This window comes from Dendrobium catenatum, unplaced genomic scaffold (assembly GCF_001605985.2).
Source record: "Dendrobium catenatum unplaced genomic scaffold, ASM160598v2 original_scaffold_161204, whole genome shotgun sequence".
NCBI classification, from domain to species: Eukaryota; Viridiplantae; Streptophyta; class Magnoliopsida; order Asparagales; family Orchidaceae; genus Dendrobium; species Dendrobium catenatum.
The window spans coordinates 149,643-177,190 of NW_021479630.1; the positions used below are offsets into that span (position 1 = coordinate 149,643).

Consider the following 27,548-nt stretch of genomic DNA (forward strand, 5'->3'; position numbering starts at 1 on the left):
GAAAATTAGATTAATGATATTAAAATTTCTTATCACTGTTTTTTAGAATATTCTAATAAAATTTTACCAATTTAAATTGGCCGACAACGGTACGCCAAATTCAGTAATTCTCACAGCAATCAATGTAATGTAATGTAATGCAGGTTAGTCGGTATTCAGATTAGGCACTCGATTTTGTTTCAAATAATTCGCCATTTATGCTCACGCAGTTAGTTTTATTATTATTTTTTAAAACTGAAAGAGAAAATTATTGTTCATGCAGCCTATTTTGTCTTATTGATAGGGAGCCAAAAGTTTATGCTCCCAATCAAAATGTAACGGGCTAGAGGCACATCTACATGCGAATCTATCCAATAATCTAATAATCAAATACATAAATATTCAAAATATTCTTATAAAAAAGAATCCCAACAAAAAAATTCCCAATTTTTTTTTGGAATATTTAGGTTAATTAAGTCAAATTTATACATAGGGCTGCAGCCTGCAAGTGAACCAAACGTTCGACAAGCTACTCGTTGTTCGGTTCGATTAAAGCTCGTTTGAGATTGTTTAATTAATTAAACAAACAAACTTGAACAATATTTTAAATACTCGATTCTTAAATAAACAGACTTGAACACTAATGCTTTCGGCTCATTTATGTTCGCGAACAATATCATTTGAAGTTCGTGAACAAGCTCGAAATTAAGCTCGATAAGAAGCTCGATTAAAACTCGATTCGTGTTCGATTTTGAACTCGTGAATATGCTCAATGAAAATAATTAATATTTGACTATAGAATTAATAAATATAAATAATAAATACCTTTGTTATATAGACAATTGCTTTTATTATAAATGTGTTTGTTCATAGATATGTTCATGAACGTGTTTGTTTGATAGTTAAAAAAATTAGTTAAATATGTTCGCGAACAAGCTCGATAAACACTAAACGAATGAACATGAACTGCACATGAACACTCTTTAATTTAAATGAACCAAACATGAACACAAATGCTAAAGCTCGAACAAACATGAACTAAACATGAACAAGCTGATATTAAATGAACACAAACATGAACACTCACATACTCGGCTCGGCTCGGTTCGTTTGCAGCCCTATTTATACACACATAACATATGAGATATGGTTGTCAATTTAGGGTCACGGATTGGGTTTGGGTTGAACTCGGAATTGATCTGGGTTCAAATGAGTCAACCTTAACCCGACCCGGGTATATAAACGGGTCAGAAATGTAGACTAGGACCCGACCCGTCTGGTTGCCAGGTTGACTTGACCCGACACGGGATGACAAATCGCGCGGACACGGGTAGGCGCGTCGTGTGCGAACACGGGTACACGCAGGCGATCTCGGGTGCGTGGGGGCAATTGCGAGTGCGTCCGAGCAGGTGTACGGGCGCTCTGGCAAGCGCTGTCGCACGGGCAGATGGGTGGGCATGGCGCGGGCAGCCGGGGCAGGTTCGCGGGCAGGCGGGGCAGTGCGGGTAGTTGATTTTAAATGGGTTCACGGATTGATCCGGTAACCTGTCGGGTCAACTCGAACCCGACCCGTTTTTCAAACTGGTCGAATTCTGGAACCCGAACCTGACTCGTTCTGAAATCGGGTCGTGTAAAACCAGAAATTTTCGGGTCGGGTTGAGTCAGATTTTCGTGTCGTGTCAAATATTGACACCCCTAATATGAGACTTGACTTCAAAATCTTAGAGGCGAAATCAGCCTTAATTATGAGGGAGGCAAGTGACAAACTTATATATATATATATATATCGCTTTTGACAAACTTGTTTGTTAGTGTTAGAAAAGTTCAATATAATAGGATAAAAATAACAGGAGGCCAAGAGGCTTTTCAGATTTTGGAAGGGCAAATTGCGGGAAAAATCAGGTTGGCTAGGGGCAAAAAATAAAATTAGAGGGGTAGGGGGGCATATTGCAAAAAACCTTTACTATACTAAAAGTTTTAAATTTGTTAAGAGGGGCAATTGCAATACACAGCTCCGACTTTCTTCAAAACTTCTTAATTGATAGTCAAAATTCTTAACGAGCATATCAAAATGAACCGCCTAATTCTCACAACTCAATGAATCATATTATGTGATCAAACAACGAATATATTCTGTTTCCTATATCATGAAAAGGTTGCTTTCCGTCACCTACTTTCCACGCCAGCCGAGCATTTCATCGAACGCCTTGTTGCTCTCCACCAAACTAAATGAGCTCCACTACAATTCAAACATTGTGGTCACCACCAAGACGTTGCTTTTAACCTGATTCAATGAATATCAACTTGTTTACTTTTCCAAAAAAATTTGAAATCTAATTCATCTTATATTAAAATTGGAAAAGAACAAAATCTTATCATGGTGGCAACTCACTATGTTTGATGGGAGAAAGGTTTCGGCTTTGTTCGGGATGGTTTTGTTATTGCTTATAAAGTAATTTTTAAGTATAAATATTTCTTGAACTAAAAAAATTTATACTAAAAACTGCTTTTAAAAGCATTAAAAAAGCTGCCTCAAACAAAATTTCGTTTGGAACAATTTTTTTTTACTTCTTTGCTTTTTAGACCGCAATTATAATTTCTACCAATATTTTTTTTTATTTAAAAAAAAAAATTTACACTAGAAAACTGTTTTTTACAATAACTTTAAAAATTTATTTTCTCAACAGTAATTTTACAAAACAGTAAAAAAATTATCATAAAAGAAGCATAAGTAACTATCTTAGCATTATTTTGAGTTTTCCAGCTCAAAGACAAAAAAATTTACTAATCACTATTTTAATGTTCTATTATTCTCTGCAAGAGCTAAGCTTAAAAATAAATAAATAAAATAATTCGAGGAATATATTCGAGGGCAAATCATTGAGACAGGACATTCCCTCTAAAATAAATGCAATAGTCTCCCAAACAATAGTCAATTAAGTAATTTTTTCTAGAGATCTATGCATTCATATTCAGAGAATATTCCTGCAAGGATACTAAGCAAAGAGCTGTTAAATAGCTTTTCAAATTTGCTTATCCAAGCCAATCAGCACTAAAATGATATATTCTCCATAAAACATAGATGAACCTAGAGATTGACATTGGGCCAAACCATTGTCAAGACCAAATGTGACATAATCGTCACAAGATATAGGATCTTCGCCTAATCCTCAAGACGGGAGAAGAAGGTGAAAAACTTAGCAAAGCGGAGGATTCATATTAACGAGAGAATAGCATCGCAAGCTCCAACCGACAAAGTGAATCACAAAACAAGACCAACAAGACGCGATTGGTGGGTCACGAGCAACAAGCTAATAAGTTGCAAGCATGATTGCAAGCAAGCGAATCACAAGAACATGTTGTCAAGAGAATCATGGAGCAACAAAATCCTGGATGACTGAATCTACACATTATCTTGTCATAGGATCCCCACGGGATCTTAGTTTCTTCACGAGATCTTCATACAACAATAATATCAAACCTTTATCTCATTATATCGGGTCGGCTATATGAATCATTTTCTTCATCACATCTTGTATCCAACATGCAAAATTTTTATGAAGAGTAAAAAAGAAAAAAAAAATTAAGGAGATAACTCTTAATAACCATGATAGAAATATAAAATTTTTAGCTTAATAATTCAAATACCAGTGCAAACATTACTACATAAATGCTAAATAATAGAAAAAAAAAGAAAGTATAATCAATAATAATATCCTGCATAATAAGGCGAATAATTTGTTTGTCTTCTATTATTTAGCATTGATTATACTTTCTTTTTTTTACCAAATTCTTATAAAATATCAAATATATTAATATCATACCATAATAAGGCGAATAATTTGTTTCTCTTCTAAACGCCAAAGCCTCAGCCACGAACACGGAACGCCATGCATTAATCTATTCCGCGTGATGGGCCCCCTTTCTTCTCACACGACATTATAAGACCTTCCTCCTCCTCCGGTTCTCTGCTTTCTCCAACCCCCCTTCTCTCTCATCTTTCTTCTGGAGAAGCATTGCACTGAAGAGAGAGAGAGAGAGAGAGAGAGCGAGAGAACTAGAGCTTTTCTCCATTTGATCTCTATGCGCTGAAGAGGTTAACAAAAAAGGAAACAAAGAGAACAAAGGGAACGGTTGTTAGTGCTGTTTTGCACACTTGCCCAGTTAAAAATGTTCGATTTAGCAAGTAAGCTTTCCATTTCACTTATATTATATAAGTTTAATAGACAAGTCTAAGAGTAATTCAATAGAAAAAAGATTCATTTTTGCTTTTGTTTATTTGCACTAACCAAGTAACCACATATATTCTTAATATTTTAAGCTAAGAATCATGAGGAAATGCTTTTCTTCGTTGTCAGTATTGTATAACCTTCCCGTATATAGTGATTTTGCAGTTGTAGAAACAGAGGAAGCACCAGCAGTAAATTCGGTTTTGAGTCTAGTTTTCTGGAAGGATTCTAAATTAAGGAAATTTCTGGCCTAAAGAAATCTCTGTTCAGTTAAGAAGAAGAAAGTGATGTAAACATATAGGACAATATTGTTTCAACTTTCCTGGCCATTTAATATCCTCGAGCTGCTTCCCTCGATCCAAAGGAACTTGATGTGACAAAGTCAAGTTATTCTGTGACCTTTTACTTTATCAAGTAGTTAGACAAAGTTCTTCCATTGAGCTTTGTTTTCCTCCATAGAGAAATTTCTGAGGCATGATCCATGAAAGAGCAAATGAAGCACATAAGCACAGAAGAAGCATGTGATGGCGATTTACAGTTTACCTCCATTATCTGAGTGTTCAACTGTACGAATCAAGATAGTCTAGGTTTCAGGTTCAAAACTTGGCTTTTGAACTTCTATTAAGTGCATTAATGAACTTAGAAATCATTCAATTAAGCCTTTACTTTACACAGCTCGTCTTGGTATGTTTATTGGGAGCTTAAGCTACCAACTAAGAGGTCATGAGTTCTAGACTTGTGTATGCGTTATGTGTGTGAGTATATCTTAATCGGCCTAAATGTCCCCCCCCCACCAAAAGAAGAAGAAGTTAAGTTTCAATCTTCAAACGTCAAAAGAGCAGTACTAAAAAAGAAAACTATCAGAAAATATGAATATTCACGAAAATAACAAGGAAAAGCAGAAACCAAAAAAGAAAAATAAATAAAATAAATAAAAGAAAAAACGTAATTTATGTAATAGTTTTAATATTTTTCCCATATAGATTGTACTCAGCAATGGAGACTAAAAAATACAGATCAATAATGAACTTCTATATCCAAAAGACAAAAATTACAGAGCAATGTATGCATAAGACAATCCATTGAACAACTGGACATTTTGGTTAAAATGTTTTAAAAACCTATAAATAGAATAAGAATATCGTAAGAAAAGCCGGTAATGTTTTATTTTTTATGTGGTTAGCCATAGCTGTGTAAGTTACACTGCTTCAATGGACCTTATAGATGCAATTTCAATTAAAATATAAGCAAGATAGATACAAAAACGAGAATAAATACAAAAGGCAGAAACAAAAGTAGCTGGACAGATAACTTGCATGATAGACCGGTCCAGTTGACAAAACGAAAGCATAAATACAATTTTAAAGAAAATTGAGCCACTGATGGATTTCAGGGATATGGGTAAGTAAAACTAGTCTGAATGACACAACAAGATTAACACTGATGTGAATCGTTTGTACTTTGCAGTAATATCTAAAAGAAAATGTAACTGGAGGCTGTGGTGATAATTTTTAAATGAGTAAAAGTGTCTTCAGGAAACAATAAATTATATTGAGAGAGATGCAAGTTTGAGTGTTTTGGGGGCAAACAAATCGAAACAAACAAGATAAAAAACAACGGAAAAAGAGCACCAGAATTTTCATGGAAAACTCAAAAACAGAAAAATCATAAAGGCACACCACGCTAAGAAATTCACTATAAAAAATGGGGTGAAATTGTACAAATCTTTAACTCTACTACTACTACTGCCTCTCTCTCTCTCTCAGCCTTCACACTCTCTTACACTAGAGCATGACCCCCCATACGGTTACAACCCACAACACGGAAAAAAAGCACGAAAAACATAAATAAAAATTGACTCAGTGGGTCCACAATACCTTCGTGCTGTACCAAAGAAAGAGAATCAAGTCAACATTACAACTTGATAGATCAAAACAATCAGATTCCACAAAAAACTAGCAAAGGTCAGAGTTTGACTATAAATTAATCTTTATAGTTGTATAAATTCATTCCTGCAAAAAATAGATTATCGGTAACCTACACATAACTAGAAATGATGCACCTTATGACACTCAAAGCAATACTGAATACAATGGCAAGCATTGCTTGAATTCGATGCATGTAGGAAACTCCTGCAAGGCGTGCAACGGCTTGCGATCATGAAAATTCTAAAAGAGGTTAAGCTGGTCAATAGTTTTTTTTATAAATTTAATTGCAACCCAATATCTAGACCTGCTACCCATCAGAAATTGCTACAGGTCCTTTAAAGCAAATGAAAACATGCTTGATTTACATTGAGCATGGCCATTAGTGCAGCACGAAGATACAAAACAGCTTAGCCCTCATAAATTAGTTGTGATGAAAGGAAATATCCAAATATTCCTTACTGATTGCAGTAAGCTTAATATATGAATTCAGTAGTAACTTGCACTTTAAACTGTGGCTTTGGTTCCAAACTTATGTATGCATGTTTTTGTTAATAACTAAGTCCTCTTAAAGTCTATATAAAGAGGTGTTTTTCATGCTCTACAGGATTCCAACTAATTTCACACTGGAAAGAATGGTTGCAGACGAGTTCCCCATGCTTTTGGAACGGCATTTTTATACTCCTTGATCTCTTGTTCCTCATTGTTTTTTCAGCTCAGTTCATATTTAAAATAATTCTTAAACATAACGCAAGAAAATCAAAAAACCTGGAGGAAGAACCAAAAAGCTTAGTAGGAAAAGCTATTCCTGGAAGCATAAGAGTGGGAAAATCATATCAAACCAGCAAATGGTGTTGCTCATTGATTCTGGTTTGTCAAATTCTGGAGCTCATATTGTTGTCATCAAAAGGGTCTGAAGTTCAATGTGAACTCTCAGTATTAGTTTTGTCTGAAATAATGAAGGCGCTATCATGCATCGTTATGCTAGTAGCCATTTTCAGTTTTCGGATAAAAGCTACCATCAAAATCCCATGGACAATTAGATTATTGTGCTCAAGCATCTTCCTCCAGTCCGCAACCAGCTTAGTTTTCAAACTCCAGTTTATCCTTTCACGCAAGCTGAACATCGGAGCAGAAGAAATTTTAAATATGATATCTCTTGTTTTCTGCATGAGCCTAACAGCAATAACAATCAGGGGGCAAACAGGGATCAGCTTAACCTCAAGTAGTGTAACAGAACCGCTGCTGAATGGTTCGGTGGAAAAGCAAACTGAAACGAAAAGAGAATGCCCATATGGGAGAGCAAGTCTTTCTGAACTCGTTACTTTCTCCTGGCTCAACCCATTATTTTCCATTGGAATCAGGAAACCACTGGAACAGCATGAAGTGCCTGATATTGATGTAAAAGACTCTGCGGAGTTCCTATCACATTCTTTTGATAAATGTCTCGAAGAAGTGAAAGAGAAGTATGGATGGACGAACTCATCTGTTTACAGGGCGATGTTCTTATTAATCCGAAAGAAGGCTGTAATCAATGCATCTTTTGCAATCGTAAGCGCTGCTGCTTCCTATGTTGGACCTTCATTGATAAATGATTTTGTAAGTTTCTTAGGAGGGAAGCGGAATCACAGACTACAGAATGGATACATTCTTGCACTGGCATTTCTTAGTGCCAAGTTTGTGGAGACTGTGACTCAAAGACAATGGATTTTTGGAGCTCGACAGCTTGGTCTGCGTCTGAGGGCAGCTTTGATTTCTCACATTTATCAAAAAGGAATTCATCTATCAAATCAATCTCGACAGAGTCATACTAGTGGGGAGATTATCAACTATATGAGTGTTGACATCCAAAGAATCACAGATATTATGTGGTATGCAAACGTTATATGGATGCTTCCCATTCAGATCTTGCTAGCAATTAATGTGCTTCATAAAAATCTGGGCCTTGGGGCCTTCGCTGGATTAGCAGCTACATTCCTTATAATGGCAGTGAATATTCCACTTACACAACGGCAGAAGACATTTCAGTCCAAAATTATGGAAGCCAAAGATGATAGAATGAAATCAACCGCAGAGGTTCTCAGGAACATGAAGATTCTCAAGCTTCAAGCATGGGACACGCAGTACCTTCTCAAACTAGAAAACTTGCGTAAAATTGAATGTGACTGGCTGTGGAAATCTCTTAGACTTCAAGCAACTTCTGCTTTTATTTTCTGGGGTGCACCAACATTCATCTCAGGAATCACTTTCGGGGCATGCATAATGATGGGAATCCCTCTAACAGCGGGGAGAGTTTTGTCTGCATTGGCAACATTCCGAATGCTACAAGATCCCATTTTCAACCTTCCTGATGTGCTTTCAGCATTAGCCCAGGCAAAAGTTTCTGCTGACAGGATAGCTTCCTACCTAAAGGAAGATGAAATAAAATCTTATGCAGTAGAAGTCATTCCCAAAAATGAAACAGAGCTTGACGTTGAAATAGAAGAAGGGATGTTCAGCTGGAACTTGGAATCTGAATCTCCAACGCTTCAAAATATACAGTTGAGAGTAAGAAGAGGGATGAAAGTAGCTATATGTGGGTCAGTTGGTTCAGGGAAGTCTAGTCTAATATCATCCATTCTTGGAGAGATACCAAAACTGGGAGGGAGAGTAAAAATAAGTGGCAGCAAAGCATATGTTCCTCAGTCCCCCTGGATATTAACTGGCAATATAAGGGAAAATATTCTATTTGGAAATCCATATGACCATGATAAGTATGAAACAACTATCAAGGCCTGTGCTTTAACAAAGGATTTTGAGCTCTTCGCCAGTGGAGATCTAACAGAGATTGGAGAACGAGGAATCAATATGAGTGGTGGTCAGAAGCAGCGAATACAAATTGCAAGAGCAGTTTATCAGGATGCTGACATATACCTTCTTGATGATCCTTTCAGTGCTGTGGATGCTCACACAGGAAACCAACTATTTAAGGTTCGTTTCTTGTGACTCACTGGTCAGCTCAAAGAATGTAAACATTCCTCAGATGAACAAAGAGGGCTAACATCATAATTTTTCAAGAATGAGAGTTTTTTTCTCTAGCTAAGAGTTTTATTTTTGTTTTTAATGATCGTAATGCAGGAATGCCTTATGGGGATTCTAAAAGACAAGACTATTTTCTATGTTACCCACCAAGTGGAGTTTCTTCCAACAGCAGACCTTATCCTGGTTAGTGAGAAATAAATGATGAGTAGAAAATTTTCAGATTAGAAACTTGGCCTAACATGAAGGTTTGATTTAGTGAAAACTTGATGTTAAGTGTTTGCATGTGAAGTAATTTTCTTGTATTTGATTTGCAACATCTTCACAATCAGCTGAGAAGTAAATGCAGCCCAATTTTCCTGCATTTATTTAACAGGTGTTTGTTTTTCATGTATTTCATTTCCAGCCAATTAATCTTCCCTTTAAGTTTAATACAAATGGACTACTAAACTATTACATGGTGAACAACTGTATTACCAATTTAAGCTATGTCCCAAGTAGTGGTTTTAACTTCCAACTGTAGAGCAACTAAGACTAAAGCTAATGAAACATATAATATCAATCAATAGGTGATGCACAATGGAAGGACAGCACAGGCTGGAAGTTTTGATGAGCTTTTGGGCCAAAAGACAGGATTTGAGGTTTTAGTAGGGGCTCATAACCAAGCTCTTCAGTCAATCTTCAATGCAGAAAACTCAAGCAGAAGTTTTCAAACTGAAGATGGTAGTACAGAAAGAAACTCAACAACTGGTGAATGTGATTTAGAAAATTCTGAAGACACTCAGCTGCAAAGTATTGAAAAGCAAGAGTCTGCTCAGGATATTTCTCAAGATGTTGCTGAACGAGGAAGATTGACACAAGAAGAGGAAAGAGAGAAAGGAAGTATTGGTAAAGAGGTTTATTGGTCATACCTGACTGCTGTGAGACGTGGGGCTTTAATTCCAGTCGTAATCACAGCACAATCACTCTTCCAGATACTACAAGTGGCAAGTAACTACTGGATGGCATGGGCTTCCCCTCCAACAACAGATGAGCCGGAAAAAATAGGAACAAGTTTACTTTTCACAGTATATATAATTATGTCACTTGGAAGCGCAATTTGTGTGCTGGTACGGGCAATGTTAGTAGCAATAGTTGGTCTTTTGACATCACAAAAGCTTTTCAAAGGAATGCTTCACTCTCTGCTTCGTGCACCAATGTCCTTTTTCGATTCAACACCAACAGGACGAATCTTAAACAGGGTTAGTATTTAAATACTTGTCTGATTACACATTCCATTCAAAATGACATTGAACTATTGAATGAGTAGTTTAAAATGATTATAACCTGCATGACTTCAAAATAGGCCTCAACAGACCAAAGTGTGCTAGACTTGGAGATAGCAGGAAGATTAGGATGGTGTGCCTTTTCAGTAATACAGATCCTTGGGACCATAGCAGTTATGTCACAAGTTGCATGGCCAGTTTTTGTTCTATTCATCCCAGTGACAGGCATATGCTTCCGGTGTCAGGTAATAAGTAGCAACTTACACTGAAGGGTGTACCTGTCTTCTTCTTCACTGCGCATAAAGTAGCTGCAATTGTAAGCAATGTAAACAAAATGATGCGGGTAACTTCATCAGTAATAATCTTGAAAAAAGAATTTCCTAATTCTGAAGTCCATCCTTAATCTTTCCATTTTGTCAAATAAAACAAAGGTGGAGCAATGCATAAGGCTACTGACTATTGCATTATCAAGAGAAGGCTCCTGGCAATTGCATGATCAAGAGAAGTGTTGATGTGCCAAATCTTTACCCCTACCACAACACAGGCTATTTTTATGATTTAAGGCTTCGTTTGGGACGACTTTCTTACTGCTTCTTAAAGCAGCTTTTCAGTACAAAAATGTTATCAAGAAAAGCTGCTTTAAGAAGCAATAAGAAAGCTGTCTCAAACGAAGCCTAAAACTATGGCCTACATAATAAGGGCAACATAATCAATGCACCCATACGTTTTCCCTTTATATTTTATATTCAGACTGCTTTGTCATTAAAACTTGAGACCTCCATGAGACATTGGTGTGGGCTCCGAAAATTCGGCCTCGGCCTCCCCGCTCGCTTTTCTTATTTCGGCGAGGGAGTTTTAACGAGCTAAGTTCCGAGGTAAATTTTGGAAGGCAGATGAGTTTGTAGATAAGACACTACCCAGAGATTTCGTCCTCATTTTGTGAGGACTTTATAATCTGAGTTCTGGTTTCCTATAGGCGCAAGCCCCTATAGTTAATTACCACTCCCGATCACGAGAGAGAACTTTCGATTAAGGGCTAGTCATCAATCAGATACGTATAGAATACGTATTATCTGGCATATAGTAGCAGCAATAGGCTTAGGATATTGGTAGAAATTGTATTTGAAAATTGAAGAATTTGGTTTGGAAGATTTGAAGATTTGGATTGGGATATTTGGAAAAATTTTATATTTAAAATAGAAATTTCACCATCGTTCACTTAAAGCGGATGGTGGGGGAATGGATGATGGGCCCGATCAAGAATCCCATGGTTCGTCGTCCCGGGCCATCGTGGTCCTGGTCTACTTAGTCAGAGGAGGTAGTCGACCCATGACAGAAGGATCCTTGTCGGCAGCCATGGGTTGCTTCGTCCAAGGGGACCTTGTAACCGAGGTTGAATGTTGTCTAAGGGACAAATTTGAATCCACCTTAGCTGACAGAGGGCTTTGTGCCCTATCGATCATATCCTATTGATTCATATCTCAAGGATTTGATGTCAGTAAGAGCGTATTGGCTCTGGCCATGACCGAGATATCGTGTGCCATTTGGCGGCGAAACCACGCGGTTCAGAGGGCCCCGGGTCGTCGTAACCGTTTATCCTGCGGTGGCCATTTAGCGGCAGACCGCCGGTTAGAGGACACGTACCACGTCCTTACTGGCAGGAGATTGTTTGAGAATGGATCCTAGTGATATTTTCGACTAGGCATTTTACTCTTTTGTGAGCTGAAGTAAATTTGAATTTGTCCACCTCGGCAAACTGTTGCGGAAGGTGGATGGATTTTGCTTTGAGCGATTGATGGATTGATTTCAGATTTAAATATCTGGGCTTTGAGATTTGTGGAATTTTGGATTTGGACTTTTGGGAGGCATTTAAAAATGCCTGAAATTAACCCCTCGGTTGAATCTTCTTTCACACGGCATCATCGGGGTGACCTTAAGGTCATTTGAAAAATATTTGAATTTGTAGAAGTTTGAGGGCATTTTGAAAATATTTTTGTGAACCCTCCGTTGAGATCTGCATTCAACACGGCCATCATCGAGGTGTTTGGGGGTCATTTCTATTTTTGGATTGAACCTTGTCGACTCGGCTGAACTGTTGACCGAGGATCGGGTTTTGTAGGCTTTATGCTACGTTGATGAATTTTTCTTGATTTAGGCATTGAGCCTAAAAAGAATGTATTTGAACAAATACACCGGTCGCTACAACCGTGTATTTATTTAAGGTTCGAACCCTGTCGACTCCTATTGATCCGTATAGAAGGATCGGGTTCTTTAGGCTTCATGCCTTTGTTCATGACTTTCTTTGTTGAAGGCCTTAAAGGCCGAATAAGAATGTTGTAGACGCCTTCTGTCTGCTTGTATCAGTGTTGCAGATCCGGTGGCGATGCATTGTAGTTATAGACGCTTCTGTCTGCTTGTATTAGTGTTGCAGATCCGGTGGCGTTGCATCTTGATTTTGACTCCCCCTTTCTCATTCACCGGGGAAAGATCTTCTGGATTTTTGGAGTCAAAGACTACTTGATTTGGAAGAACTCCTTTTAAGCTCTTCGGCGTAGTAGACTTGCTATTTTCGGTGTTTGTGGGCACCTGAATTGCTTTTCTTCTAATGTGTAGAATCAAGAAGAAGCTTTGGAACATCAGGAAGTTTGGTTCTAATTTGTTTCAAACATCTCCTTCTTCTGTAGAGGTGTTCTTCGTACATCGGGCTGCTTTGTACCGGTGTACTTGGAGATTTTGATTACCGTTGCTGTAGGTGATATTCATACTTGTGCCCACAGTGGTTCGTCGTGCCTACGATATATCCACTGTTGTTATCCACAAGCTGTTTGTAGCCATTTGCAGGGGACTGTTATACTCACTACGACCTCCTGAAGGTATTTGTAGGAGACCCATTGACATCAGTATTGTGTCCACCTTTCACCAATCTCAGGTGATCCACCCTTTCACCAATCTCGGGTGGGTTTTGTCGATTGTATTTGTTTGTAAGAAGGCGAGTCTTTGATTGCTGATCTCCAATATTGCCTTCTCAATCAACAGGCGGTTGTAGAAATTGTCTTAGGAGATGTACTTGTGTCCACAGTGGCTCGCTATATTTACGAAACTCTCACTGTTGTTATCCACAAGTGATTTGTAGTTGTTTGCAGGGACCCATTGTATCCACTCGAGCACCTGAACTGTTTCGTAGAACCCATTGTTTCCTACATCATGCTCACCTGTCACCAATCTCAGGTGGGTTTAATGGGTTGCATTTGTTTGTAGAAAGGCAGATTCTCCATCATTTGGTCTTCCGTATCGCCATCTCAATCAACAGGCGTTTGTAGGAACTGTCGTAGAGATGTTTGTACTTGTGCCCAAGTGGCTTGATGTGTTTACGATATGCCCACTGTTGTTACCCACAGGCGACTTGTACGCATTTACGGGAACCCGTTGTAGCTCTGGTAGTAGAGTCGTTGTCAACTTTTCATCTCCACCTTTCACCAATCTCAGGTGTTAGCTTTGACTGGCGTTGAATGTGAGAGGGCGATGATGCTCAAACCAGGCTTAAGTTCAAGCCCTTTCAGGATCAATTTAAATCAGGTTCATGAGCTCAATATGCAAGTTCAGTTCTGTGTCCTTTGTAGTCTGAGTCTTGTTCAATTTTAGTGCCCTTCACACTTAGTTAATTTTAATTTGAGTCTGAGTGTATGTTCAAATGACTGTTCGAATCTTCTGGAATCTTTGCAGGTTCAGTTTATGTTCAAAATGGCTTGCATTTGGCTCCAACTTTGATTTTTGTTTCATTTGAATTTGGTCTTTATTAGTCATTTGAATTTTGTTCAGGTCCTCTGCACGTTTTTCAATGAAGTTCGGCGGTCTACAGATCCGCAGTTCATGTTCATGTTCATTTGAATCCCAATTCTTGCATGTCTTTTGAGTTCAAAATAGGTCCCGAGTAGACTAATATTCATCCGAAATTTCGGCAGCTCCAGGCGTCTCCCCGTTTAGGGGAAAATGACGGAAAACTGGGCCTTTCCCACTACGCTAAAAAGCGTGTATGTAGGTGCCTCTTTCGAGGACACCGCGGCCGTGTAAAGTCTTTGTCCCCACCAGCTAAGAAAAGCGTGTATGGGTCTTCTATCGGTACCTGTTGCAAGAGAAAAAGCAGTTGTTTCCCTGCAAGCGGGTACTTATGGGCATCCCGACTTCGTCGTACGCATCGCACCGGATTCCCTTCCACCACGCTAAGAAAAGCGTGTATAGTGGTTTGCCGGGCGTTACGAACTTCGAAGGAGGATTTGGAACCAAGGATCGCTCGCCTACCTTGTCGTAGGTGTCGCGCCGGTTGCCCCCCACCACGCTAAGAAAAGCGTGTATAGGCAGACCGCGACTCGACACCCAGGACGAGGTAGAGAGAGCAAACAAGGGTCCAGAAGTTATACCTTTGGCGGCTGGCGACTAGTGGACGCGGGTCGAGGGCGGAGAGGCTCGAGCATTGAGGTAGGATGGCGAGGCAATTGTACTTTATAATTAATTATAGTAATAATTAAGTAATTATAATTAGTAATTAATAATTAATTAATAATTAATTACAATTAATAAGATAACTATAATTATAATTATTTAATAATTAATTATAATTAATCAAACTTAACTATAATTAATTAAATAATTATAACTAATAATTAACTATTAATTATTAATTAATCTTAATTAATTAATTAACTATAATAATAATTAAATAATTATTATCAATAATTAATACTTAATTAAAATATTTTTAATCCCTCACCCCTCTTCTCTGTTCACGGGATCCGGCCAAAGAAGCGCATGGAGGGGAGAAAGTTACATTCACGGGCAGTGAGCTCCCGTAGTTGCTTTGGATCGAAATGTCGTAACTTCCGTTCCTAACAGGAAGGGAAAGTCGTATGAGCAAAGTCGGACAGCCAGGGAGTCGGGCACGGTGGAGAGCTTCACAGCTGAGCTCCTGTTCTAGTTCCGATCAAAATGTCGGGATTTCCGATCGCACGGGCTGGGAGAGTCGTCGAAGGAGCTTCGTCGAACAGCCGGGAAGGAGTCGGAGAAACACACGGAAGGGAGAAAGTTATCTTCACAGCCGAGCGAGCTCCCGTTGCAGCTTCCGATCAAACTGTCGTAACTTCCGATTCCGACCGGAAGGGAAAGTTGTCGATCGAGAGAGGGAGGCAGCGGAAGAGGGAAATCGAGAGAGAGAGAGCGTTCGCAGAGGAGAGCCGAACGTGCGTAAGAGCTCGGAGAGGCCGAAGGCCTTGCATCTGCGGCTTTTTAACGACTCCAAGCGAGTCGTGTGGGCGACGTGGGAGAAGTGACGCGAGGCGTGGCTTCGTCGTGCGAAGAGCTGCGACGACGTGCGGGGGCAGAGAGTAGGTGAGCGAATGATTTGATTTTTTTTTTCTTTCTTTTTTTTATATCAGAGGTCAACAATTGGCAATGAATTCACCACTGCAAAGACCTCTCCCAATATTTACACATTTAGCAGAAGTACCTATATGAGTTAGAGAAAGCTCAGCGTACTGGATAAGTCCTTTTTATTTTGAAACTATTTGAATGATTTGATAATGCAGAGATATTAAAGCAATATCTTTATTAGTTATACTCAGCCTGAATTCTCTATAGTTTCATGATTTACGTGCTCACAAGGAATTCGATGGAATTAACATTTAACACTTAGAATCTTTGATCTACAACTATCATTTTCTTACTGCAGCGATATTACATACCAACAGCAAGAGAACTTGCTCGACTGTCAGGAATCCAAAGGGCTCCAATCCTTCATCATTTTGCAGAATCTCTTGCGGGAGCTGCAACTATCAGGGCATTTGGACAAGAAGACCGCTTTACAAATGCAAACCTCATTCTTATTGACAATCACTCAAGGCCATGGTTCCACAATGTATCTTCAATGGAATGGCTTTCATTCAGATTGAATATGCTTTCCAATTTTGTATTTGCGTTCTCTCTAATTTTGCTTGTAAGCCTTCCTGAAGGATTTATCAATCCAAGTAAGAATAATGATCATAAAAAAGCACTTTTATTTATTTATTTTTTAATTTTTTGTAAGCCATGATATCTGACATTTGGCATTTGTTTCATCCTCTGCAGGTATTGCAGGATTGGCAGTCACTTATGGTCTTAGTCTCAATTCCCAGCTGGCATCTATCATCTGGAACATTTGTAATGCTGAAAATAAAATGATCTCAGTAGAAAGAATTCTGCAATACTCACGGATCCCCAGTGAAGCTCCTTTGTTGATAGAAGAAAACCAACCACGACAAAATTGGCCAGAAACTGGAAATATAAGATTTATAAACTTGCAGGTAATGTCGAATTCAGAGATTTGAGAGGGAACAACTATAGCTTTATTGCACAAATTAATCCCTATTTATAGATCTATACATGATATCAAATAAAGAAACAAAATAAATTATAGAATCAAGCATTATTATCCTAATACAATCCTTTCTAAATCAGCCACCTAAAAATGGAAAGAAATTGGTGATTCATGCAAGCCTACCACGGATCCCATTGGAAATCATCATTTGGGATTAGCAATGGAAACCATCGACTGGGATTTAACACCTCCCCTCAAGCTGGAAAATATAGATCTATCATTCTCAGCTTGATAACCAATCCTAGAAAGGCGGAGTTCTCCTGATGTAGGACTACAATGCTTGAAATAACTTGATAAGAACTTGCACGACTTATCGATTAGAATAATAATAATGATTAGAACTATTAGCACATAAAACGATAAAATAAAACGTAAGAGCGGTCACTTTTGTTTAGGCTAAGTTGCACAATAAGAGTTTTGAATCATCAAAATGATAAAGAAAATCAACGACATGCAAACATAATAGCTTTCAACGAAAATCCCTAATCTAACAATAAAATTAGAAACAAATGAGCTGCACTCAATCCTACGTTTACTAAGTTTTGGGCAACGACGAAACAAAACCTACGTTTACTAGCTTAGGCAAAGGTGAGGCTCGGCTCTTTGTGAATTGTCATCACCTACAAGATTAGAGGATTAGAAAGATAATTTAAAAAGGAAAAAAGTTCACCCTTATCAAAACCCGGAAACAAGTAGTTGAGAGATTAAAGACGTTCATTGTAGCTCCCTTTGAAGGTTCAATTGGAGAGAATAAAATTTCTCTCATGCGTTGAAGTGTTGAAAGCAATGATCCTTGGCTCGCCTTGAAGAATCCCCTTGAGAGAAAGAAGTTTCTCTCAAGAAATCAAGTGGAGGGAAGGATGGGAGGTGGCCGGCCAATGGAATAAACTTGGAGAAGAATTAGGTTCAGAATTTCATGATTAGGTTTAGAGTTTGGAGTGGGAAAATTAGGTGGGAAGGCTGAAATATCTTCCTAAATCAAAGTTCTTTGATTTGGCAAGAATTTGAATAGCCTAAAGGGGGAAGAGAGGGGGCAGGTAAGGCTAGGCTGAATTTGGATTTAATTCCAAAGAAAGAGGTTTAATTTTGGGAAGGGAATTAAGTGCGTGGGCCCTTGGGAATTTCGGCCAAGAGAGAGAGAGCTGGCTAAGTGTCTAGATGCAATGTATTTGGAGTTAAGGCTTTAATTAATCAATCCATCATGATTTGATTGATTGAATTAAATAAGAACCTTTCCCAAAATAGGATTAAGAGAAAAGAAAAGATTTGAAATTTGGATTTAAGGCTTTAATTAATCAATCCATCATGATTTGATTGATTGAATTAAATAAGAACCTTTCCTAAAATAGGATTAAGAGAAAAATGAAAGATTTGAAATCTAAAATTGATTTATTTCAAATTCAAATCCTTTCCAAAAATAAATTTGACTTAAATAAGGAAAGTGGTCAAGGAATTCCAATTAACTTGAAATTCAAATGGAGTTTAATTTAGGAAACTTTCCTAAAGTAAAATTTATAATTTTAGGAAAGATTTTAAATTTCAAATTGAGCGAATTTGAATTCAAATTAAATCTATCCAAAATTATGAGAATCTAGAATAGGAAATAAATCCAAGAGAGGGTAAGGGGCTAGGGGCCGGCGGCTTCCTTGGGGTTTGGGTAAGGGAACCGGCGGCTAGCTGGAGGTGACTTGGGGAGTTGTAGGTGGAAGGATGGTGGGGATGAAGGTGGTCGGCGGCTTGGAGTGAGGTGGGGTTAGGTAGGAGATGAGGAAAAAGGAAAATAGATAACAAAGAAAACCACGAACCGGCCGTCTCCAAGGTTGTTGGGTGATCCAAATTCCCTCTCCTAGGGATCTCGCTCTCTCCAAGCACTCTCAATATCTATCAAGAACTCAAGCAATAGCATAAATTTTTTTTATCATTCAATCATTAACTTTAAAAGAAGAATATGAGGGCTATAAATAGCCCCGTACAAAAAAAAAAAGCAAAAAAAAAAAGATAAAAGACGACTTTGCCCTTAGGGTTTACATACGACTTCCCTTAAGCAATGGGTAAAACGGAAAAAATAATTACAACATAAATAACAAATAACATAATAAAATAAATACATGAAATAACTCAAAACACATCGACTCGATCGTGGCCGTTGATCGACGACCCCTCAGATATTCTTTTCATGCTCTAATGTCCCCATCACTCCACTCCCTTAGAAAGGATGTTTGCAAGCTAATCTTTTGATGAGACGTGGCAGATACATATAAGACCACTGTCTAATTTTTCTTTTATAAAATGTTTGTCTACTTCTATGTGCTTGATCATGTCATATTGAACTGGATTGTGAGCTATGTTGATTGCTGAGTTGTTGTCACAATGTAGCTTTTGCTGGAGTGGGCTACTTCAATTTTAAAAAAATATTTTTGTCTGCCAAGTTCTTTGATATCAAAATTTTTGAAAAGAAATTTCCTTAGAATAACTTTATCCTTTTCATCTTTCCCAATCAAGATAATATCATTCACATAAACTAATAATATTGTGCCTTCCTCGGAGTCTGAGTGTTTGAAGAATAATGTAGGGTCTCCTTAACTCTGTTGATAACTATTAAGAAGCATAAATTTTGAGAATCTTCTAAACCAAGCTCTAGGTGACTATTTTAGCCCATATAGAGCCATTTTTAACCTACATATCTTGTCACCCCCAGATTTTTTCTTAAATCCTAGTGGAACTCCATAAATATCTCTTTCTCTAAGTCCCTATATAGGAATGCATTTTTTACATTCAGCTGTTTCAAATGCCAGTTATAATTAGCTACTAGTGAGAGTAATATCCTAATAGTGCTCATCTTGGCCACAGGTGCAAAGGTTTCCTCGTAATCGATGTCGTATGTCTGAGTGAACCCTATTGCCACCAACTTGCCTTATACTTTTTTAGTGTACCAGCAGTTTTGTATTACAGAGAACAACCATTTGCAATTGCTGGTTTTTCCCCACTAGTAAGTCGACGATCTCCCGAGTATTATTTTTTTTTTCAAGGCCTGCATTTCATCTTTTATGGCATTTTTTCCAATTTTTATTAGATAAGATCTCATAACTATTATTAGAAATATGAATATCATTTAAGGTAACCAAAACGTTTTTGTATGAAAATGAGAAGTTATTGAAGGATATAGAGTTGGTTATGCGGTACAAGGGAGGTTTTTACGGTGAACTTGTTTTTACATCGATTTCAGGAGATGGTTCAGATTCTTGAATATGCTTTGGAGCATAGTTTGGACTTGTACATTTGGAATACACATTCCCAAACCTAATAACATTTTAGTCCTCAGTTTCCCTACCTTTGATCTCAGGTGGAGGTGGAAGGTCAAGAAGGGCCAGCTTATTTTCCTCATCTTCCTCAATTTCAATCTCTCCCTGAAGATGAGGTTTGGTGAAATAGGAATTTTGTTCATCAAAAGTAACATCAACAAATACAAGGTTTTTCTTTATGGGGGGATGATAACACTTGTAACCTTTAGGGGTGGATGAATATTCAAAAAATATGCATTTGAGTGCTCTTGGATCTAATTTTTCTCTATTCTGGTTGTATGTGTTAATATAGGCAGTGCACCAAAAGATTCAGGGTGTAAAGTTATTATGGGTTCGAAACTCAAGGTAAAAGGATGATAAAATATCCATTGGTATTTTTAGTTCCAAGGCTCTTAAAGGCAGTCAGTTTATGAGATATGTGGTAGTTAGGGGGGCTTTCCCCCAAGTAGAATTTGGGTATATTGTGGTGGAATGGGAATGCATGGATGGAGGCTAGGAGGTGACCATTTTTCCTTTCTGCAACGGAAAAAAATTTGTTATGGGATGAGAACGCGGGAAGACTCATGAATGATACATTCGTTTTGAAAGTATGAGGAAAGAGTTTGGTTAAAGTATTCTTTGGCATTGTGAACAAAATTTCTTTATCCCAAATTGGTTCTACATCATGGTGTGAAAAATGGTAAGAATGGTGCTAACATCATATTTATTTTTTAGAAGATAAATCCAAGAGACACAAGTACAACCATTAATGAAGGATACAAATCAATGAGCCCCAGAGATGTAAGGGATTTTTTAGGGTCCCTAGATATCACTATGAATAAGATAGAAGGGAATATCACATCTCTTATTTTTATTTGGGAAGAAAACTCTTTTATGTTTGGCTAACTCACAAATTTCACAAAGAAAATATTCATTTTCTAATTTATAAAAAAAATTTAGATACATGTTTTCTGACATCAAAAGATGGATGTTCTAATCTAAAACGATGAACCCAAATAGTAGATTTTTTATCAACTAGGGATAATATAGAGTAGCTATTTTTAATTCTCTTAGATTTATTCAGCTCTTCCAGGTAGTACAATCTAGCTCTTTCCTTAGCATGTCCAATCTTCTTCGTCGATCCCTAGCCCTGAAATAGATAACAAGTATGGTTAAATAGTACTTAACAATTATGGTCACTAGTAATTTTTTGTATAGAGATTAGGTTTGTGGATAATTCAGGTATGTGGAGCACTTTTTTTAGAGTGAGGGAGAGAGATAAGGGTATGTCTCCTTGTTCTGCAACTGTAGTAAGAGAGCCATTAGTAGTGATGATTTTCTTATCACTTGGGCAAGGAGTATGATTGATAAAGTGGTTAGTGTATTGTGTCATGTGATCGCTAGCTCCCGAGTCAATGATCCATAAACTTTTCCAATGATTTCTAGAGGCACTTAATCCGATGCAGTAGATTCTTCAAGAGATATCAGGAGTTATTTTAGCTTATCAATGTTTTCTTTATTGAGCTCTCTGAAGCTGTGATTGGATGACTTGTTGTAGTGTTGGTTTGTGATGTGTAATTTTGTCCACTTCTATGATTTCATTCTTTATTGGGGGGTTGTTCATGGATCTTCAAACATACCACTTTTATATGTCTTAATTTCTTGCAATAACTGCACCAAAGAGAGTCTGTCTTTAAATTTCGAGGAATCTTTACATTTTTCCTTCCATGGTGCTTCTCTGGTTCCATGGTGCTTCTCTGGTCGTTACCATTGTTGAACCTTTAACAAACTTTTCCAATAATTTCTAGATTACTCATCGGCTTTCTTTAGTGCGAATAAGAGAAATTGCCTCATTTAATGATGGTGTCTCCTCTTTGTTGAGGATTTGGACTCTCAACTTATCAAACTCTGTATTAAGTACTGGAAGAAAATCATATATTCTATCTTTTTCAATAAAATTTTTTAGGATATCAGCATCTTCTGAACATATTGTCTCTATGCATCTTTAGTGATGAAGTTCTTGCCATAGGTTTTGAAGAAGGGTGGCATATTCTGTCACAATCTTGCTTCCTTGTTTTGTGCTTCCCATCTTGATTTTAGTTTTGAAGATTTGGGTAGCATCCCAAGCTTTTGAGAAGTTTTGTCTAGCGGCATCCCATATATCTTTTGCAGTTGAAAAGAACATAAATGTATCATTAATTTCTGTAGTCATGGAATTTCACAATCATGATATAATCATGGAGTCCGCTTCATCCCAATGAAGGCCAATGCTTGTTTGATTAAATAGGAATTTAGTATATCCTATTTGGTTCGGTCAACCCCGCTCCAGGTCACAAGCACGACTCCGTTCAGCTCAGTTGTGTATGTAGGAAGCCTAAGTCTTGCTTAGGTCGACTCCTTCACACAACATGTGCTCACAGCCCGACTCCAGACACATGAATAAGAAGGGACCCTTACAGAACCGCTAGGCCTCTTCTTCCAGATGCATGAACAAGAGCTACTAGCTGTCTTGCGTCCGATTTTGCTCCAGCGACGACGTGAGAGCCGCTCGTCCTTCAATAGTGTTGTTCCGCCCGATTCTTATGCTCGAGAAATTCCATGCTTTCGACCTCCTTTCTAGATTGGCTATTCTGGTGATGCAGACATTCGATTCGCATGTAGAGAAGGTTTGTTGGACTCAGCCCTTTCTGACCGCAGGCAGGAAGTTCGCGCTCGGGAGATCTCGTTTGTCCCATTCAGTCTTTGCTTCGCCACTAGAAGGACCGTACGCAAGGAGGGTTGAAGCTGATGGTTCGACGATCAATCTATACAGCAATGAAGGTCCCCCTCTCTGCTTCCTTCATATCTTCTATTACAAAGGTTTGGCTATTGGGTCAGGTAACCTGATGTAGAGATACATCAGGTACCCAATAAAAAAATGCCACATGCACTTACTTTTTGTTTAAAGCTGAGTGTTTTTTGTTTAAAGTGCATGTGGCATTTTTTTATTGGGTACCTGATGTATTTATACATCAGGTTACCTGACCCAATAAAAATTCGTTGATTTGAAAGACTTGAGATTGAAAAATCATAGCTTTATTGCACAAATTCATCCCCTTTTATATATTTATACAGGATATCAAATAAAGAAACAAAATAAGTTACAAAATCAAACAATATTATCCTAATACAATCCTTCCTAAATCATCCACCTAACAATGGAAAGGAATTGGCGTGATTCATGCAAGCCTCACATGGATCCCCGTGGAAATCATCGACTAGGATTAGCAGAGGAAACCATCGGCTGGGATTAGGGCTGCAAGCAAACTAAACGTTCGACGAGCTACTTGTTGTTCGATTCGATTAAAGCTCGTTTGTGATCGTTTAATTAACTAAACAAACAAACTTGAACAATATTTTAAATACTCGATTCTTAAATAAACAAACTTGAACACTAATGCGTTCGGCTTTGCCCATGAATGTAATATAATGGTGTCGTTTAGCCCAAAACCACTAGATCAGAGGGTCCCGATCATAACCGTTTATATGTAGTGTCATTTGTTGGTAAAACTATTGGTTAGAGGACACGTGCCACGTCCTTACTGGCAAAAGACGGATTGAAAATGAACCTTAGTGATATTTTTTACCAGACATTAGCTCTTTGTGAGCTGAAGTGATTTTTAATTTGTCTATCCCGACAAACTATTGCGGAGGGTGGATAGATATTTTGCTTTAAGTATTTGATGATTTATTTTAATTTTAAATATTTTAAATTTTGATGTTTTGGGATTTTGTATTTTTAAGGGCATTGGAGAATTTGGGAGACATTTTTAAATATTTGTGATCCCCTCCGATTGAAATTTTTTGTCAACTCGGCTATCATTAGGAATTTTATGGACAGTTTCACTTTTGTCGATAGAACTTTGTCGATTCTTCCTACTTGTCGGTAGAGGATCGGGTTTGAATCTAAATTCATTTCTTAACCCGTGCAGCATCCTCAGATGTTGCGTGTGTACCTACGAAACGCTCGTCAGGGCCCATGCGGGTATAGGCTATTACATGCATTTTGCATTATACGATTGTTATACATATGTAGTGGGTTTATGCGATGCATCATCAAGTGTCATGTATATTGGCTTATGTATTTTGCATTTTGTATTTGCAAATGATGCTTAGAGGAATCGAGCATAGAGAAAGGGTTTGAAGTCAGATAGTAGGCAACAGGTTGGAAGTGTGGGAGCTTGAGTTCAGTGCTAGAAGCGGGATCGGGCTTACGGTGTCGATCAGCTTGCGACAAGTTGAGGGGTTCGGGTATTCAAACAAGGCTGACTATGGGGATCGAAGCTAGAGGTGAGGCCGATTATTTGATGGGGTTGTGGATCTAGCACAGGGAGATAGGGATTCAGGATTTTGGTCGAGGTCAAGTCGTGTGTGTCGACATAGTGAAGTTAGGATCGGAGCTTGGATGGCTAGGTCAGACAGAGGCTGCGAAATCGAGATAGGGGTTGGTTTCAGATCTTAGAGGGTCGGAGTTCAAGCCTTAGAGGTAGTTCGAAGGTTGAGCCTCAAAAAATAGATGGAACAGGGAAGGAGAAGAAGAACGAATGATTCCTTTGTTCTTGCTGTAATAATCGCGAGCAGAGGCAGGCAATTGAGGCGGGTCGCGCGAAGAGAACGAGCTGCATGCGGAGTTCGTGCGGTTTGACATGGGAGACTCATCGTCGACATGCGGCATTCGTGCAGAACACGACCTTGGACAAGTACAAGGGATCTCAGCAAGATTTTTTTTTGGCATTCATGTGCATGTCAACATTGCACTAAAATTACCATTACCATTTTTAATGCAAGAAATTTTTATAATAAAAATAGATATCTAAGAAGTAAAACTATACTTCCTGGAGATTAGTTGAAGAATTGGCAAAGCTCTTGTCAACATTTGAATTTTCTTCATTAGGTTTTGCCAAATTTCTGATGGAGAATTTGAAACATGACACATAGAATGGTAGCTAGCAAGCAAATGAACCTAGTTCATAGAGTTAGGAAGTGCGCTCAAAGGGGAATCAAAGTTAAGGCCCGCTCTAATAGTCAAATATTAAGAGCTTAAGCCAATGAGAGTGGGCCAATCTTTATGAATTTTTACATCAATATATTTTTAAACTATTCAATATAGAACTAAATCAATGCTCACATGTCTTAATAACATTTAGATCAACAATCTTCAATATTTTATAATTCTTGAAGAGACAATTGAATGATGTTCAACGTGTGGAAGTTCTTCTATCTTGTGGTAAAACAGTAGGGAATGGTGAAGCATTATAATACAGTTATACATAGTCATATTTCATCTGTGAAGTGCATTTGTCTAGGTCCATTTCTGAACTTAATTTCTCACTAAAATTATTTATTCAATGAAGAACATTATCTTTTGCGTTTCAAGATTTGTGTGAGTCTATAATTTAAACGCATTCACTAAATTCCGTCCTGATGAGGACATCGTCAGCATTTTCGACGCCGGAGATCGACGGCCACGAGCATGACTTGTATTTTGTCATTTTATGTAGTAGCGTATTTTATTTTGATGTTTTTCCGTTTTTACCCTTATGGGCATTTTACGTTTCACATCACGTCCATTCCCAATAGACTGAGCATTACATTTTCAACTTCTTGTGTCAAGGGGAAATGGGCATGGTTAGTTACTATGAAGCAGCTAAAATAGAATACACGTCTAAATCATTGAATATATCCAGTTAACATCACAACTTAAACCTCTACTTCTAGACTTTTACATTAACAGACATGTTTCTTTTGTATATTTTCTCTTTTAATACAGGTTAGATATGCGGAGCACTTGCCATCAGTCTTAAAAGATATCACATGTACAATACCAGGTCGGAAGAAGGTTGGTGTGGTAGGAAGAACAGGAAGTGGGAAATCAACTCTAATCCAGGCACTTTTCCGCATTGTTGAACCCAGAGAAGGCTTCATCTTAATTGATGGTGTGGACATCTGCAAGATAGGTCTTCATGATTTGCGGTCGAGGTTGAGCATCATTCCTCAGGATCCAACATTGTTTGAGGGGACAGTAAGAGGAAACTTTGACCCATTGAGGCAGTACTCGGATCAAAAAATATGGGAGGCAAGTTGGCATTGTAACAGCTCGACATTCAAACAAAATATCACATTCTTAGGCTTCATTTGGGACTGCTTTCTTACAGCTTCTTAAAGCAGTTTTTTGGTATAAAATTTTTAATTTTTTTACTAGAAAGCTGCTTTAAGAAGCAGTAAGAAAGACGTCACAAACCAAGCCTTAATTTGTTAGAAGAAGTTTGGAAATAGTATATATTTATAACTTTTGGTTTGACAATTACCAATTGCAGATTACTACTAACCCAAAACTGCTGTGATGATTCTGCAGGTATTGGACAAGTGTCAGCTTGGTGAAGTGATACGCAGCAACGACAAGAAGATAGATTCAACAGGTAAAGCATACAGTTATAAACAAAGTAGAGCAAATGGTCCAAATTGCTTCAACAATAAACAGGATTTCATCATTGTATGGTTATTGACATGTATATTATTGCAGTTATTGAAAATGGAGAGAATTGGAGTGTTGGGCAGCGACAGTTGTTTTGCCTGGGAAGAGCCTTGCTCAAGAGGAGCAGTATTCTTGTTCTTGATGAAGCAACAGCTTCTGTGGACTCTGCTACAGACGGAATCTTACAAGAGACCATTCGCCAAGAATTCAATGAATGCACTGTAGTTACCATAGCTCATAGAATTCACACTGTCATTGATAGTGATCTCATTTTGGTTCTTAGTGATGGTAAGAGCTTATGCACTTTAAAAAAAGATTAAATTTCCAAACCAAGAATTTAATTGTGAATTACATTCCTGGTCAAACAGGAAGAGTTTTGGAATATGACACACCAGCAAAGCTACTTGAAAGGGAAGACTCGTCATTCTCAAGGCTCATAAAGGAGTATTCAATAAAATCGCAGAGATATAACAGACATTCTACCATTCAAGGTTCAAAGGAAATCCCTTTGGATATCTGAACTCAGCTGATGAATAATGCTCATTAAGGTGAAGAAGACGATGACCATCAACAACATTAATAATAAAGTAACTCCTTTTCAAGAGCATGAAGATTGAATCAATGACGACCATGGATATGAGCATCCAGGTCAAGAACAAATCTTGGTTGAACTGTATTAAACTAAAATACACTGAGAAATGGACCTAAGGGTCAGGAGGTTTCTAATGCATTACTTATTTGGTAGACCATAAGAAATCTTTATTTGAATCTTTATTTGGTTAGCGGCGCTAAAGCCTACAGCAGCATGTACTAGCCAAGAAAAAAGCATTCATAAATTTTAAAACAGAATTAAAAATTTTGTAAACATCCATTTCGCCAGAGGCATGCATACTTCAAATTCTTCATAACCAACTTATATTTTTGCTTCTTC

General features: G+C 37.9%; 1 protein-coding gene across 1 annotated transcript; it reads left to right on the forward strand.

The window, feature by feature from the left end:
* The first annotated feature begins 3,943 nt into the window (after positions 1 to 3,943).
* Positions 3,944 to 27,548, forward strand: LOC110092958 (putative ABC transporter C family member 15). Its single transcript, XM_020817677.2, has 11 exons — positions 3,944 to 4,165; positions 6,741 to 9,103; positions 9,251 to 9,337; positions 9,721 to 10,392; positions 10,497 to 10,661; positions 16,139 to 16,433; positions 16,534 to 16,748; positions 25,913 to 26,218; positions 26,498 to 26,561; positions 26,666 to 26,905; positions 26,986 to 27,548. The coding sequence occupies exons 1-11, from the start codon at positions 4,150 to 4,152 to the stop codon at positions 27,135 to 27,137; spliced, it is 4,575 nt and encodes a 1,524-aa protein (XP_020673336.1). The 5' UTR covers positions 3,944 to 4,149; the 3' UTR covers positions 27,138 to 27,548.

Coding starts and splice junctions, on each gene's coding strand:
- LOC110092958 (XM_020817677.2), top strand. Junction 26,219..26,497: donor CGGATCAAAAAATATGGGAG/GCAAGTTGGCAT, acceptor ATGATTCTGCAG/GTATTGGACAAGTGTCAGCT. Junction 26,906..26,985: donor CATTTTGGTTCTTAGTGATG/GTAAGAGCTTAT, acceptor CTGGTCAAACAG/GAAGAGTTTTGGAATATGAC.